Genomic DNA, 15,532 nt, shown 5'->3' with positions numbered 1-15,532 from the left:
CACAATGCAAATATCATGTAAAAATTTATTTCCTGTGAACTCATCATCAAACTACATCACAGTATACTGTACTGAATAAATTTCATTATCATTTTATATCAATGTGTTCCTACTGGATATAGTTCTAGTAAAGAACAAAACTTTTCATTCATTATTGTAAATAACAAACCAAACACTCAAGAAGCCACTTTCAATTATTTTACTTAAGACAGTTTTGAATCCTATTATTTAAAGTTGGTTACAGGAAATTAAACTGACAATATTAAAAGAACAACTTGTGATCCACAGGACAGCTATCATCCAACAGTACCTTTTAATTTTTCTTATAATGAGATGCTCTCTCTTACTCTTTGATGATATTGGGTATAAAGTAAGGCTGGGTTGCTTCAGCGAGCTTTTCTGCATACATTTCATATCTACCAGTCATCTGGAAAAGGAAAATCAAAGCTTCAGTTCTTTCAGTGAGCTATGAAAGTACTTCAGTAGAAAATATTTATATCCACTGTTTTTTCTCTTTTTATGACAACATAGGATTTAATTGTCCCAAACAGCAAAATCATAATTCACTCAGAATTCAAGACCTCCAGTGCCTTAGCACAAACTAACATACTTTTGATAAAAGAACTTGCACTGTATTGCCAATAACTGTATTTCTACACATAAAAGATGTATATTTCCACTCTAAAAAGTCAAACTTTTAAATGAACAGCTCTCTTTCTCTTTACAGCTCCCCTTCACTGACAGTCATGTCTGCTGACTAATTACTTAAGGCTATTTTGGTTATTCTGGATAACTGGAAGTTGAATTTGAAGGGTGGACTTCCTTGCTTATGCATCAACAATTTTTTAAGTAAGTTATGTCAGTGAAGGCAAAGGAGTGTATCTGTAATTATGGCTTCATGTCATGTCTTTGACAACCAATGAACCCTGCTGCCAGCAGTGCATTTGTGTATGTGCCACTGACAGAATTTGGGTTGCTCTTACTTTCCCCTTTAATTAATATGAAATAATATGAAATACTATTAATGGTTTGGGCGATAAGAGCAAGTGCTGAAAGTGCTGAAATACAGCACTTGATGTAGTGTTGACATCCTCTCCTGAAGTGCACAGACCACAACAATTGGCTCTGGGAGGAGCCAGCTACTTCTTTATTGCCAGAGTATAACGTAGATAATTTGTTTAACTCCTTTGCTCCTCTAAGTTAAGCAAAGACATTCTACTGAACGTCCCTTTCAGGCATCACTGGATGCAAACCACAGATCCCAGAGCAGGTTAAATAGGCTCCTACTTGCTATCAAGGGTTTTCTGCAGTGGGTAACTGATGACTTCACACTTCCTCATTCCCCTCATCAAGAACTACCTCTGTCTTGGCCACAAATGAGAGGAAAAGGAAACAGCCACCCACGGTCACATAAACAAAACCACAGCTGTGCCTTATGTGCCAAAAGACCAACAACAGCAGTCCACACCATCAACATACAACTAAGGTGCTGAAAGCACAAGACTTGAGGACAACAAAAAATACACAATTCTACACAAAACAGCCAAAGGTCAGTGTTTTGTTTTTACTGTTTGTTTTTCCTAATCAATGCAACTGCAGTTGTTCAGATACCCTTACTAAGCTGTTACAAGCAATGCTCCATGTGCTTCCTGACACACTAAATCTACTTGCAATAAGGGCCTCAGATTTCAGTGGGAAAGCAGAACTGAATGTCTGCCTGACTTAAAAAAATGGGAATCTCTCAGCACAGTTTCATTCCACTATAACAACAACCACATACCTACCACAGGCATCTGCAAAATAACAAATGCAACTCTGTCCAGAAGATGACCTGAAATGACTTTTTGGGTTTTGTCCCCATATATGGACTAGCAACATTATCAAGGAAATTAAGCTCTAGCTAAGAAATTACTGCATTTTCATTTAAAAGCTTATTCAGCATTTCAAATCCACAGAAAAGTTGCCTTTTTACATCACACTAAAATCAAAACACCTTAGACAGTACACCGTATTATAATGCACACGATGCAAAAAAAACAGTTCTGTGAAATAAATGTCTCCTTGCAGTAACATGATATTAAAAAATTGACACTCCCTGCAAATGATTACTTATTTTAAATGCTAGGTGATCACCAAGAACCTACATATATTGTGACAGTTGCTAGCCTGGAGTTCTTATCTACTTCATTAGGATTTAAATTATGCTGATCTCAAGAGTAGATAGGAAAAACTTCTAATCTCTAGGAGTACTGAGGACTAAAACAAAAGACCTGTCTCCCCATAAGAGAGCAAGATGTTTTCTTCATCATCAAAACCTACTTCAGAAGTTAACACCTCTTTTCTCCTTTTGCTTGCCTTCTTTGTTGTTCCAACAGGGTATTTGTGGGGTCTGTGGTAAACTTGATCAGATTAGAAAAAGGGAACTAGAGTGTCATCTGGTCACCCCACTAAATCAGTATATAATACTTATACATATAGCACCCTGCACAGCTTGTACTGGCACAGCTGAAGGGTTAGCAAGCTGCTCTGCTAAGCCAGCCATTTCTTCAACCAGCACTGCTGCTGGACAAATTAAATCAAATTACACCCACCGGAAAGATGATCCAAATTCGCTTTATCTCAGAATACAAAGAAATAGTAACAAATAAGTTTGTTAAAGCCATGTGGGGTGGCTTGCAGCCATCTTAATCTGATTTAGATAAATTCAAAAGTGTGTTAGGACGCTTCAGAGACGACTGCACACAGTACAGAGGTCTTTCTCTGTAGCTCCAACATAGTCACTAATTCAGGGAGTTAGCACTGCAAGAAGTTTGCACTCAGAAAGTTCTCAGAAGCCTGTGGGTTTGGGTTTTCACTAAATTTCACCAAAACTACAATTAAGGCCCTAAGAATATATACTACTACTGCATCAGATCAGATCAAAGGCCCATCTCAGCTCAGAGACAAATGCCTACATACACTGCACAAGGAAAGCACAGACACTTCCCCAGCAGCCCTCAGAGCTCCTGGCAATCCACACTTAGGGTCCAGAGGCTCAGGTTTTCATTTGAAAGCTACTGGCCTAGTTTCCCTGAATTTGGCAACTCCTTTTCCAAATCTGTTTATGTCTTTAGCCTCCAGAACATCCTGTTAAATTAGTTCAACACTTTAAGCTCTGGACTGCCACGATTAAAAAAAAAACACCTGCCTTTTAGCTATTGTAAGATGCTGGAATCATTATGAAGGCTTGTTGTCTCTAATATTATATTTTCTTTATAATCAGGCTTACCTTAAAATTCCACTCGTCACTGACTTGCCTGCAAAGGTTCAGATCCATCTCCACCACCAGCAGCCCCTCCCGAGTGCGGGACAGTCCCGGGGTCCTGCTGCCGTCGGGTGCTGCTACGTAACTGGAGCCATAAAAATGGCCCAAGTCATGGTGAGCTTAAAGAAATGTTTAAAAAGCCTGTAACACCATCTGCAAATAAGTGTACAACTTAACAGGCAGTGTCCCATAAAACCTGGCTCAATTTCTTACGGTTGCTCACTCACTGCCCTTTAGGCAAGGTATCATCCTGAAGAGTCACATCATGACCCTAAAAGAATTTCAGTTTTGGCCAGTAATTTACTTTCATGCACTGTACACCATCAAATTAACAGGAAAAACTCACTGCACTGCCTTTTAAATAATGCATGATTATGCTTTCCCATTATTAAGTCTCTGAACTAAAGGCTTTGCTTTTATTTTTATTTAGCATTTAAATGAATTCTAATTGTCAAATCACACATTTCCCAAACAGCTGACAGAGATTCACCCAACTGACTTTCAATACAAGGTCAGAGGTGAAAACAGTGGGATTTGAGGCATGGAAAAGATACTATTTCATATTGCACAACTCTTGAGTTGTGCTAAAAATCAACCACATCTGTTGTACTGCTAAGCAAGGGACATCACTGGTCTTTTTCAGGCAGCTGCTAAAAGCACTTAGCTCCAAAACTGGCCAAAAAACAGGCTCAGGCTCACTCTGGATGAAGCCAGAAGCAGCATGGGTTGGCACAGGTCAGATTCTAATGTTTCAACATACAAGTACATACAAGCAAACCTCACGTTCTTCTTTGATCATTCTCTTTAACTTCCAGTAAATCTGGGAAACTGGAAAAAAATGGCCTGGCTGAAGATTCGGGCTAGGGTTATTACTGTTCACAAACTCACAGACTGGTTTGGGTTGGAAGGGACCTTAAAGATCCTCTTGTTTCAAATCCCTGCATTGGATAGGGACACCTTCCACTAGATCAGGTTGCTCAGAGCCCTGTCCAACCTGCCTTTAAACACTTCCAGGGCTGTGGAATAACTCTTAATAATCTTAAAACTGGAAATACAATGTCATGCATGCACTGCCAACACAGGCTAACCTGTGGGATTTCTGTCTCCCAGTCTTCCTGCATTAACTCTCAGTCCTCTGGAAGTGTACAGAAACCTTAGGTATCAACTTCTGGCAAGCACATATGAGGTATCACCACCATTCCCATGAAATACTCCTTCTCTCCAGCTATCAAACAGCAGTATTAGGTGAGGCAGTGACTAGGCACTCCAGCTGCACAGGGAAGACACTCGCAGGAGAGCCATCCTTTCTTCAGACTTTCTCAGTAACAATTATTAGCAACCCCTGAATGTGATTTCTGAACGTACCTTTTCCACCATCTCCAGAAGTAAAAGCATTTTTGTAGTGTTCCTGTGAAACAAGAGGAATCCATAGGTGGCAGTATAGTTCCATTTCATTCGAGACATCCCTGCTAGTCTATCATATTCAGTTTGGAAGTTCATATAAATCTACCAAGATTTTTTTCTGGCACACTATCAGCACTGTCCAAAGGGACTCATCAGAGGGGCCTAGTTTCAGTGATGGATGGGATAGAACACAAGGTCTTTTATCACTGCCTGTTGCTCACACACTTTGGAGAACATGTCTTGCAACTGTTACACAAGTTTAAAAAAGAGGCAAAGGAGGAGATATTTAATCAAACACATCTTTTTGGATCACAAAAGGAGGCCGAACATATTTACATAACAGCAAGAACAAGTCTGGACTTTTGTAGGGAACCTCATTTAAAAAAATACAAAAGTAGGGTATTTGTACCAATCTGAAGACAAAACCGACCTTTTGTGTGCAATACTAATTTTCATTATAGAATTTTACACTCCAGAAAGAGGTAGTATCTGTACAACACCCACCAGCTGTGTACCACTGATTTGAGGATATATTTAATTTTCAGTCATTTTGGCTAAAAGAATACTGATATCCCCACAGACACCAGGAGAGTTAGCAAAAGGGCAGGTGCCTATTACAAAGATTCGATTCAAGAACAGGAAGCAGCTGCAACCAAAAACCGAGGCTGCCAGCAAGGAGGCAGCCCTCAATCTCTTTATCCCTGTCCATCTTCATATCACATCATAAACCCTAGTACAGTAGTTAGACAGTAATGGAATCTCTGCATCCTAGTGCTGTTAGTCCATTGCCTTGAATTAACTCCACTGCCTGAACCATGCAATGAAATGAAACGATGCAGATACTCACTGTTCCCACTCTGTTGATGGGGCAGGTGAAGCAGTGATTTGCTATGGCAGCATTTCTGGCTTCGATCGCCCACAGCGGCTCGCTGCAGGATCAAAGAGGCAGCAGGAATTCACTACTTGTACACTTCTGGGCCCAAATTACATTCTGACTGTCTCTCCTGTATATTGTCAAGCCAAACTCAGCTGTTAAGACTGATCTTGCTGTCCCAGATATCCCTAGGTAGAGCCAAGCACCACATTATTTTCTGTGGAGTTACAGGTGTGAACGACTCTATCTGATAAACTGGTAAATGTGGCTTTGCCATGGAAAAAAAAAAGTCTCAAGTTTTTCAAAGCAATTAAAGTACAAAATATTTTACTTTCCAAATTATGCAGAAGATTTGCACATGTGCTGACAGTCCATTAATTTTCACAGACCAAATATCATTCTGTAAAAAAGCTGTAAGGGATTCATACAAGTTGCCTCCTTTTTTCCCCTCAAAATGGTCCAGGAGAAGCTTTGGCAGCAGTGAATGAAAAAAAAAAATAATTATGGGAATAACAATAATAAAAAGAAATTAAAGAAAAAAAAATTCCACCAAAATTTTCTGTTATTTCAACCACAGTTTTCATAGCACTTTCCAGAAAATCATTTTCCCATGCTGGGCTGATAGAAAAGAAAGTGAGTTTAACAACATCATCCCAATAACTTCACAAAAATTATTTATTAAATCGGTCACTAAATTTACTAAAACTAAGAACTGAGACATGAGGAATAAAAAAATTCCTTCTAACAAGCCTCTAACTCTTTTCCAAAGGAAATTCCAATTCTGACACGTTTAAAACTGAAGTAGTCTTTTTATTAAATAGTTTGATACACAGGGATCAGACAAGTCAATAGGAGGTCTGGAAGTACTCAGAGCTTCAAAACAAAGGTGATACAATTTGTACACTCCTGTGATAGCAAGTACCTGCCAGATTTGGAATCCCAAAACAGGCTGGAAGCACTCATTAATCTGCCAGTCGGACTCAAGAACCTTCAGAGATGGTCACTGGGCTGATTGCAAGGACTTGGTTTATTGCCTCTTTTCTCAACTGCTTTGAGTCTGGCAGTCAGCTCTTTTAAGAAACAGGGATTTTATTGAAAAGCTCCAGCAAATTACAATTTCACAGAAGAGGAGAGACAGGAAAAAATGACTATACCCGAGAAGTGACCCCAGAGTTAGCTAAGAAGTGTATTTTCTTAGCCCTCTGAGCTGGTTTTAATTTTTCTTTTAGAAAATCAAGCCAGTAGGGTGAAATTAATGTCAATCTGCAGAGGATTGATCTCAAGGGAAAGTTTACACTGGTTCAGTCTGGTTCAAGAGGCCTGATAATCACAAAATTGCCGGGAGTTAAAAAAAATGTTTCTCAGAAAAAGGTTTCTCAAATTGCAATTTCATACTCCTACGTGGACAACACAAGCTGGCAAGATAAGCCTGGACATAAATGACTAATGTCTGTCACAAAGCACAAATATTACATGAATTATCTAAATAAACTCTCACTAGCTTTCAGAACACCAGCTGGATGCTGGCTAACTCTGTCTCAAAGACAAAAGACCTGCAGATGTACAAGTAAAGTTCTGAGACAGCATCAGTGAGTGGGAGCAGAGTGGCAGCCCAAAACTCCAGGTGGAGAAGAAGGGAGGCTCCTTTGTGAAGGCAGAACAAGGAGGCTACACCTCTGGTTCCAAGGCCTCAGCAAGGTGCTCCTGAATGCCCAGTGAGGGGATCAGAGGTCAGTTAACCCAGAAAGGGAGCAACAAATCAGTTTGTATTTTACCTGAGTTTCCCAATAGTGGCTGAAGGGTTAAAGATGATCATTTTACCTGAGTTTCCCAATAGTGGCTGAAGGGTTAAAGATGATCTCTGCCCCATTCAAACTAAACATGAGCCAGTTCAGAGGGTGATGGCGCCCATAGCAAATATTCACAGCAATTGCTCCAAACTGTGTCTGAAACACTGGGTGTCCTGTATTTCCTTCCCTATAGTAAGTAGACTACAAAAAAAAACCACAAGAAAAACAACATAAAGGCAGACTTCTTAAAAAAAGTGAAAGGAAGTACCACCAACATTGCTTTGACACTTCCCAGTTCCTGACAATCAGGTTTAAATCATTAGATCATGGGTGAGGACAACACCTTTCATTTAGCACACAGTGCACTCTAAGGAATGTACACCAAAAAGTGGCTCTTGGGCTGCTGAGATCAAATTCAAGCTCCTTTCTGTTTCCTCTCTCATGCTACATCTAAGCACTGTGTGACTATGGCATAAACTCTTCTATCAATGCTAGAAGTTCCTACAGAAGCTTAGGGCAGATCCACAAATCACTAAGCTTTAGGCACCTCTCTCAGTACATTCACCATATGAGAAAATCTTCCTTCACAGTCCTTTTATTTGGATCCTGCTAATTGAATATATTTCCATTTTTTTTTCTATTCTCAGTTTTTCCTATTACAATAGGAGAAGAAAAATAAGAATGCTGTTGCTTCGGGGAATTCATCAGCTCTTATTTCTTTATTCCTCACCAGAGGTCACAATCATCTCCACAGCAACAAACTGTGATGGCTCAAGAAGGATTGATTTTTGTTTATGTGCCCTCCCACACACGGCTGAACAGGGCACAGACCAATCTTTTGCTTTCCATTTAGTTCTCACTGACTCAATGGGCATGACTTTAGCAAGGCTCCTTTCCCTATCTGCTCTACAGAGACAATCCACAAGAAATGATTTCAAACTCAACATTTCCTTGATGTTTAACTTTGTTGATAAAGAAAACAACATCAAAGTAGCACAGACGAACATAATCCTTTCCTGTAGCCTGGGTGGTTTCCAAAGTTGCTCTATCAGAACTGCTCAGGTCAGAAGAATGGACTTAATGCTCTGCTAACAAAACTAGCTAAAGACAGTGCTGTTTTGGGCAAACACTGCCTGATTCTATAACAAGGTAGACACAAGAAGAAATGTCAAATCATTATAGTACAACTGCAAGCCATAAACAGATTGTTCTGTAGTAATTCTGGCATTTAGGATTCTAAGAACTAACTTCTTTTAGCAACTAAGCAAAACTCTTACTGAAACTCTTATTTATATTTGACATGAAAAAGTAAAAATATTTTCTTTTTTAGGTGCTTTTTATTACAGTTTCACAGCTGGAAACAGCAAGTTTCTTGGAATCTGTTGATGCTCCACAAAACAGTCTGGAAAACTGAAAGACATCATATATTAGGACAAGCAACAGGAATTTATTTTTTTGTTGGATTACATAAGGAACAAATAAAAAAGCGTGGAAAGTAACTAAGGGGGTTGTGAGTTACTATTTTGAGTTACTAAAGGACAGACCTGATAAAATAATAGTGAGTAACAAAATAATGGTTAAAAATAGAAGGTAGCACTGGTGACTGAACAGGCCTGTGCTGTTCTGCATTGTGCAGAACCCTTAACAACCTCCTCTGAAGAAACACAAACCAGCCTGAACAGGGCCAGGATCCCAGGATAAAAATTCCAGAGGTCTTTGAACATGAATTTTCAAGACCCAAAAGTAGCTTTTAAATGAATAAAAAAGCAGTTTAGATTCTGAAGCCTCAGATTGGTGACTGGAGCATTCAGACAGGGAACAAAAACAACTGCAGGTATAGAGCAGCACCCAGTGCTTAGAAGAAATGCCTCTGTTATTTACTCACTTTAGCTGATAAGGAGATATTTAGCCAGGTAAGACAATGCATTTTTAAACTTTGGTTAATTTTTAATCCTGATCTTTCTACTTGTGATAATTCTATGGATGGATAAACACATTTCAGATCTACCAGTTTTCTTCTGACATTGCCTTTACTGCTAGTTCAGCTGAAGCTGATTCTCCAGGATGGCCTAAAACCTGCTGGGGGGGCTTCAGTGGCAGCAATGTGATCAGTAAACAGAGGATGCCATAAACCAGCTATTCAGTCACAAGTGTAATGAATTAAAGGACTCTGCTCAAAGAAACACAAGAAAAAGAACTGTCATTTCCAAGACAACCTCACAGAGAAACACAGAAAGATTGTAATGTTCACACCTGAACCATGAAACAATTGCCCTGCAAACTGAAACAAGTTCAACATGCACACACGAAAACACTACCCAAGCCAATCGTGCACAACAAACATAACACAGCTGTGAATTAAATGACTTTTTTTTAAAGATTCTCGATGCTTTTGTAGTTTCCGCCAGGCCAAGGAAGATTACATGACAAACATCATTTGTCTTCCAAGACTCATCGCTCTCACAACAATTATTAATTCCTGAGAAATTAACTTAGTATAATTTCATCTGAGAAAAACTGATTTGACAGTAAGTGAACCACATTTTCTAGAAACACATTACATTTCCTGCCAGTACGACTGACCCAGCACATGCTGGCACAAAGAGCTGCAAGGTAAGACCTGATAGTCACCGTGCTGCATCTTACCTCATTGAAATCTCCAACCCTTGGAATGTGATTTTTCCTACTTTTGCCAAGGACAGCCCCAGAATTAGAAATGACCACTGCGGTATTCCACAGAATTCCACCGTGTATTTCGTCTCGCTCCAGGATTGGAGACACCACAACCATGTTATGTTTCTTTGCCAGCTGTACAAATGAACACAATTTCTCTATTAAATAAACACAAACCTGCAGTACCTCAGACCGACAGACACCACAGCTCACTGAAAACAGTTATTTCATTGAAAACAAAAATTAAAATAGCATTATGTATAGTATAAGTGTTAAGTGACATAGGTATGAGTGAGAAACACAGCAACTTCTGCCAGTTTACTAGCACATTGTCTTTTCCTTCAAATCACTTCTCTCTCTTTTATTTCTCCAAGCTTCCATAGTGTCATTAATTCCACAGTGAGAAGCAACATGTCCTTGCCCTAGATCAGACTACAGATATTATACTGGCCACAAAAGCTTAATAGCTCAGTGCATATCTGGGAAAATCTGACATCAAAACAGTCTTTTGTTGTTTCAATCACTTGTAAATGAAAATAATTGAAATTGCTTATTTAAAAAAAAAGCTGTAAGAAAACAAAAATAAACTCTGCCACCCTTCTAATCAACAGTCTCTGGAGAAACAAGAGCCAGACAATAACAAATCTCCTTGGGTCCATAAAAAGTTCCCTACATTTGTGTCATTCCAGAGGGGGATCCAAAGAGTTGTGTGACAGTGTTCCCTGTTCAGAAAAGGCTGCTCTGCTCCTCACACTTCCATGCAAACACTGCTTAATGCTCCACTGTTCTAGGAAAGAAACACCATTTAAATAGAAATTAAAAATATTGGTATGAAGAACCATTCCTCCCGTTTAAAATTCAGGAATAGTTTAATGGGCAGTTTCATTTGATTTTCATGGTAAAAGGCAATCTTTAGATGCGAAGTAGTTTAAGAAATAAATATTGAGCACAGCTGTTGTCCATTTCTACTTCAACTCACTATGGTTGTATTTGTCAATCAAGTTGAAAATTTATCTTTTACTATTTCAGTTTTCTCAGTGATACCAGAATGGCACATAAAGAAGAAATCCATGCTGATCAGTGGCAGTTATGGGCTTGGGATGGAGGATGGATGTGGGTTTGGGGTTTTCTGCTTGGTTGGGTGTTTTACCTCTTGACAGAATTTTGTTGTTGGCCCATCCTCTGCTGACTCAGCAAATTCAGTCCAAGGCAGTTTCTCTCTTGTACAAAAAGCAAAGGGCATGGCTGGAAAACACCAAAGCAAGACAAAATTCACAAGAATGCTCATGTCACTCAAGAAATACATACTATTTGCATGAACACAAATTAAAAATTAAACAAGAATGTTTCAACTGATTTTCTTGCTTAAAGGCAAAAGGTATTTAAAAATATTTTTAGCAAGGGCAAGGAGATTTGAGCCCACAGAGGGCGAAGCAGAAGAGAATGAATGCACTAAGTGATGTCTCAGCAGGGGCAAAACCACAAAATACACCCCAGCCACCAGTGTACACTCTCTGTACCTGTTTTCACAAACATTTCACAGGACTTCTTTTTGGGGTTTGCTTCTGTTAAGCCTCAAACACCACATGTTACTTAAAAACAGACTTTTAAATTTTAGTCCCCGTCTAGAAAAAACCCTAAAGTTTTAGGAGGAAAAAAAAATGAGGAAAGAATCATGAAGGGTGCCATGAAGGAGCTACAAATATCACCATTGCAGATTATGCCAGTCTTCAATGTGACATCTTCCATACACTTCTCCTAACTCAGGCTCTTTGGTTTTTCCTTTAGGAAGCAAATCAGTAAAGGCAATTGTTGTATCTTGGAAGATTTCTGCTGGTTAGTCACAAGGCACATTTCTAGTACAGGACACCTGTTAAAATAGAAGGAACTTGACACCTGACAACTCAGAAGGAATCATGGAAAATACTCACTCCAGGCCTCCTGGAAACACACAATGTTGACCCCACACATTGCAGCTACTTCCACAATCTCCTCAATTCGTCTGTGCAGAGCAGCCACCTGATTGTGAGAAATGCCACACTATAAAAAAAGCTGCATGTTCTAACTCACTTCTCTGTTAACAGCCTGGTTTTACAACCTTAGTTCACATCGAGTTTATCTTGCTCTATACTTAGTGCCACTGCTTTCAGAGAGAGTAACTCAACAAGCTATCATTCTGGAACACTGATAATAGAGTCAGATATAGATTTGTAAAAGCATTTAGATGCTGAAAATAGAGAAGGCATTCCAAAGGGATTCTAATTCCAAGGTTGCAACATTTATATATGTGGCAACTCGTTGCTGACTGACTGCAAAAAGCTGAAAGTCTTAACAGAATCAGCAAAAATCATAATTTTGCTGCTCACTGTGAACAATCTACAGAACAATGTTAAGTAAATGTGAATTTGAAGTCAAACACTCAGAATCTTAAAATATGAGGCCAGGAGAGTCTATTTCCTTGGTTATCTCCAAATCCTGCTTGTACATGTGGATCTTGGACACTCTCTAGAAGTTTTTAACTTCAAACTATTTTCTAAAGTCCTCTGTCCTAAGAGCTAAGTAATTATTACCAACAAAAACCATCAAAGCATTTATCAAGTAGTTTTCTAGAGTATTCTACTTAAAGATAAGCATAGGTGTAGCACTTTGCATTGCTACTTTCAGGTGTCAATAAAAAAAAAGGGACTCAAGACAAGACTGCAGTGACCTACGAACTCAACAGCTGTATATTTACAGAAATAGTTAACTAGTTATTTATAAGGTAAAATCATTAATATAACTGGTACTTTCTTCAACAGCTGCTATACAGAATCCACAAACTTGATCCATTTACTGATTTAATGACTTGCATCTGTGACACGTAAATCTTTCCAAAACAAATTACTTCAGAAATGTTCTGTCCTGTCACTGTACAAAACTAGTACTCCAGGAGATTTTATAAATATGGTATTTTCTTTCCCTTTTTTAAAGCTACTCTTAAGAGGCTATTTCTATACATATGTGTCACCTCAAAACTTTTGTGTCCAAGATGTTGAGATATGATGGTCACAGAATCATTAAGGTTGGAAAAGACCTGTAAGATAATCAAGTCCAAGTCACCACTAAACCATGTTATCTTGTAATAAGATTTCACTGACTGTTGTACAAAGAATAATGAACACAGCTGTATTAATCTGTGTTTACTCTAATGGATTTTCCTATAATGGAACATTTCTCAATTAAAACAAGAACTGCACCTGTGGTTTCCACCGGTTGCCATCCCTTTTGATTTTGTGTAAATGATTTTATGTTTAATTTTAAAGGCGAAGGATTTTCAGGTACAAAATGAGCTACTAAATATTGAGCTTTGGAAAAACTGCAAGCAGGTTGGGCCTTCAGTAGGTAAACAAAAGAGATGTTTCTGAGAAACAATAAAACTGAATGTGCCATCCAAACCTCTTACAGGATCCTATACTGCAGTAATGACGGGTCCTACACTGCCAGACAATCACTAGACATTTCACGATGCAGATTCTAAAATCAGCAACTGCACCATGTTATTTCTCAATCCAGCAGAACATGAGCTACAAACGGCCCCGGTCCCAGTTTGTGTACCTGGACTGCCACTGGTGTGTCTGTGGGAAGAGGAATTTTATTCTGTACCAATCCCACTCGAACGATACGTGGCCTTCTCAATTGCTCCGGAGCAGCTTCAAATCCATAGCCCAGCAGCTCAAAATCTCTTTCCTGAGCTGCTGACCATGCAGCACTTGGCAAATTAAGTTTTCTGGATTGAACAGGAAACAAAGATATTTCAGGATGAGATGTTCTCCTTTTCTGCTCTGAGTGCAGTGGACCCAGAGGATCACAAACACCGTCTAACCAGCAGACACCCAAGCCCCCACGCTGCCATATGCATCTATCAGCCAAGGACAGTGGAGCAGTGGTCAGGTCGTGTGCAGGTCTCACCCATCACCTGCATGGCACCAACTTCCCAGTGTCCCCCTCCTATCTGTCACTTCCAGACACCAACACCTTGCTGCAGAGATCAAGGAGTACATACATACAAACCTCCACCTGCCTGCTGGATTACAAGCACTTCCCCTCAATGTATTTCTCCTCACGTCTGATCCCCGCTTTTCCAGCTCTCTCTCCCCGACGCCACGACCTCCCAGTCTCCCCTCACACTTTTCATCCCTGTCAGTCACCTTCTCACGCCTGGATCACCTCCAAACTGCCCCGGTCACCTCAGCAGAGAAACACAAACCCTACTCTTCCTTCTCCCCCTCAGCCCAGCCCGGCATCCTGCACACCCGCCCTCACACCGACTCCCTCCCCTCACTCCCGGCCAGGCATCCCCGCGGAGCGGAGCGCCGGGACACCGGGCGGGTCAGGACAACGACCCGCGGGTGGGGGCGAGCCCGTCCTGGCAGGGCAGCGCGGCGCACCTGGCCTCGCGCCCGTAGAGGATCCGCTTCACCTCGGCGAGCTCCCCGGGCGGGATGTGCCGCTCCAGGCAGGACTCCAGCGACTCCAGCGACTCGGCCATGGCGGTGAGAGCGGGCACACGCTGCCCCTCGGCCGCTCGCTGCCCCTCGGCCTCTCGCCCGCCCCCCCGCACTTCGCCCCGGCGGGACACGCCCCGTTCCCCTCACGGGCCGCGGCCATGGGTGGCTGTTTACCCCTTGTGCACCAAGTGAGGCCAAAAATGCGGCGTCCCACCCTGAAGGGGAAGGGAGAGCCCAGGAATTACTGGGGGTCTGAGGGTCCTCAAAACAAACCCAGAAAGCGTCATTAGCAAATGGCACAATTAGTGTGGAAATTGGTAGTTCGTGGAAGTTAAGTTAGTCCTTGCCCCCAGCCTTATAAGCACGCAGCAGTGGGGTTTGGATAAAGGGATAAGATGGAAAGGAAGAGAGAAAGAGAGAGTTAAAGAGGGGGAGAGAAGAAAAAGACAGACAGAAAGATGAGAGAGAGAACAAGAAAGAGAGAGAAAGGGAGAGAGAGAGAAAGGAAGAGAGAAAGAAAGGGAGAGAGAGAGAAACGGAGAAAGAAAAAGGGGAAGAGAGAGGAAGGAAGGCCAGTCATTCCAGGTGATACCATGTCCAGGGTCCTGCCCCTTTGGCCATTCATGGCTCTTTTGGGAGTTTTTTACAATGATACCATGCCAACAGAAAAGCTTGGAAATAGGAGGTTATAAAATGGCAGTGGTTTTCATGCATATTTGTGTGTCCATTTCAGTTGCACTATGACTCTGAATAGGAGCCAGCAATAAATAACTTTGACTTTAACATGGATTTGAGGCCCAATATAATTGGAAATCCGTCCCAAAACCAGAGTTAATGTCAGACAAAGGATTGAATCAATTAAGACTTTGATCTGGGACAAAAATAAAAGTGCATCTAATAAAGAACAATCCCTTCAGCAGGTACCAAGTCAACACTCAGTTTAAACCAGTTATTCCCACTGAGCCACTGGCTGTGCCTTCTGCTTCAAAACACATGGAAA

At 40.6% G+C, this 15,532-nt stretch overlaps 1 protein-coding gene across 2 annotated transcripts; it reads right to left on the bottom strand.

The window, feature by feature from the left end:
* Positions 1 to 11: 11 nt before the first annotated feature.
* On the bottom strand, positions 12 to 14,600 carry UPB1 (beta-ureidopropionase 1). Of its 2 annotated transcripts, XM_027714120.2 has the most exons (10): positions 14,473 to 14,600; positions 13,640 to 13,811; positions 11,977 to 12,064; positions 11,196 to 11,290; positions 10,019 to 10,180; positions 7,404 to 7,573; positions 5,556 to 5,637; positions 4,670 to 4,712; positions 3,269 to 3,423; positions 12 to 427 (listed from the first exon to the last, which is right to left on the bottom strand). In XM_027714120.2, exons 1-10 carry the CDS (start codon positions 14,571 to 14,573, stop codon positions 344 to 346), a joined length of 1,152 nt encoding a protein of 383 aa, XP_027569921.1. In that variant the 5' UTR covers positions 14,574 to 14,600; the 3' UTR covers positions 12 to 343. The 2 variants fall into 2 exon arrangements, with proteins under 2 accessions (XP_027569921.1, XP_027569922.1); XM_027714121.2 differs by lacking the exon at positions 10,019 to 10,180.
* Positions 14,601 to 15,532: the final 932 nt, after the last annotated feature.

The sequence above is a fragment of the Pipra filicauda genome, unplaced genomic scaffold (assembly GCF_003945595.2).
Source record: "Pipra filicauda isolate LSUMZ 115617 unplaced genomic scaffold, ASM394559v2 scaffold33_size4404698_pilon, whole genome shotgun sequence".
Lineage (NCBI taxonomy): Eukaryota > Metazoa > Chordata > Aves > Passeriformes > Pipridae > Pipra > Pipra filicauda.
The sequence above is the reverse complement of the archived record's forward strand: the minus strand, read 5'-3'. Positions and strand labels throughout refer to the sequence as shown.

Coding starts and splice junctions, on each gene's coding strand:
- UPB1 (XM_027714120.2), bottom strand. CDS start 14,573: ATGGCCGAGTCGCTGGAGTCGCTGGAGTCCTGCCTGGAGCGGCACATC. Junction 4,713..5,555: donor CCATCAACAGAGTGGGAACA/GTGAGTATCTGC, acceptor CTTGTTTCACAG/GAACACTACAAAAATGCTTT. Junction 428..3,268: donor GTGACGAGTGGAATTTTAAG/GTAAGCCTGATT, acceptor TTCCTTTTCCAG/ATGACTGGTAGATATGAAAT.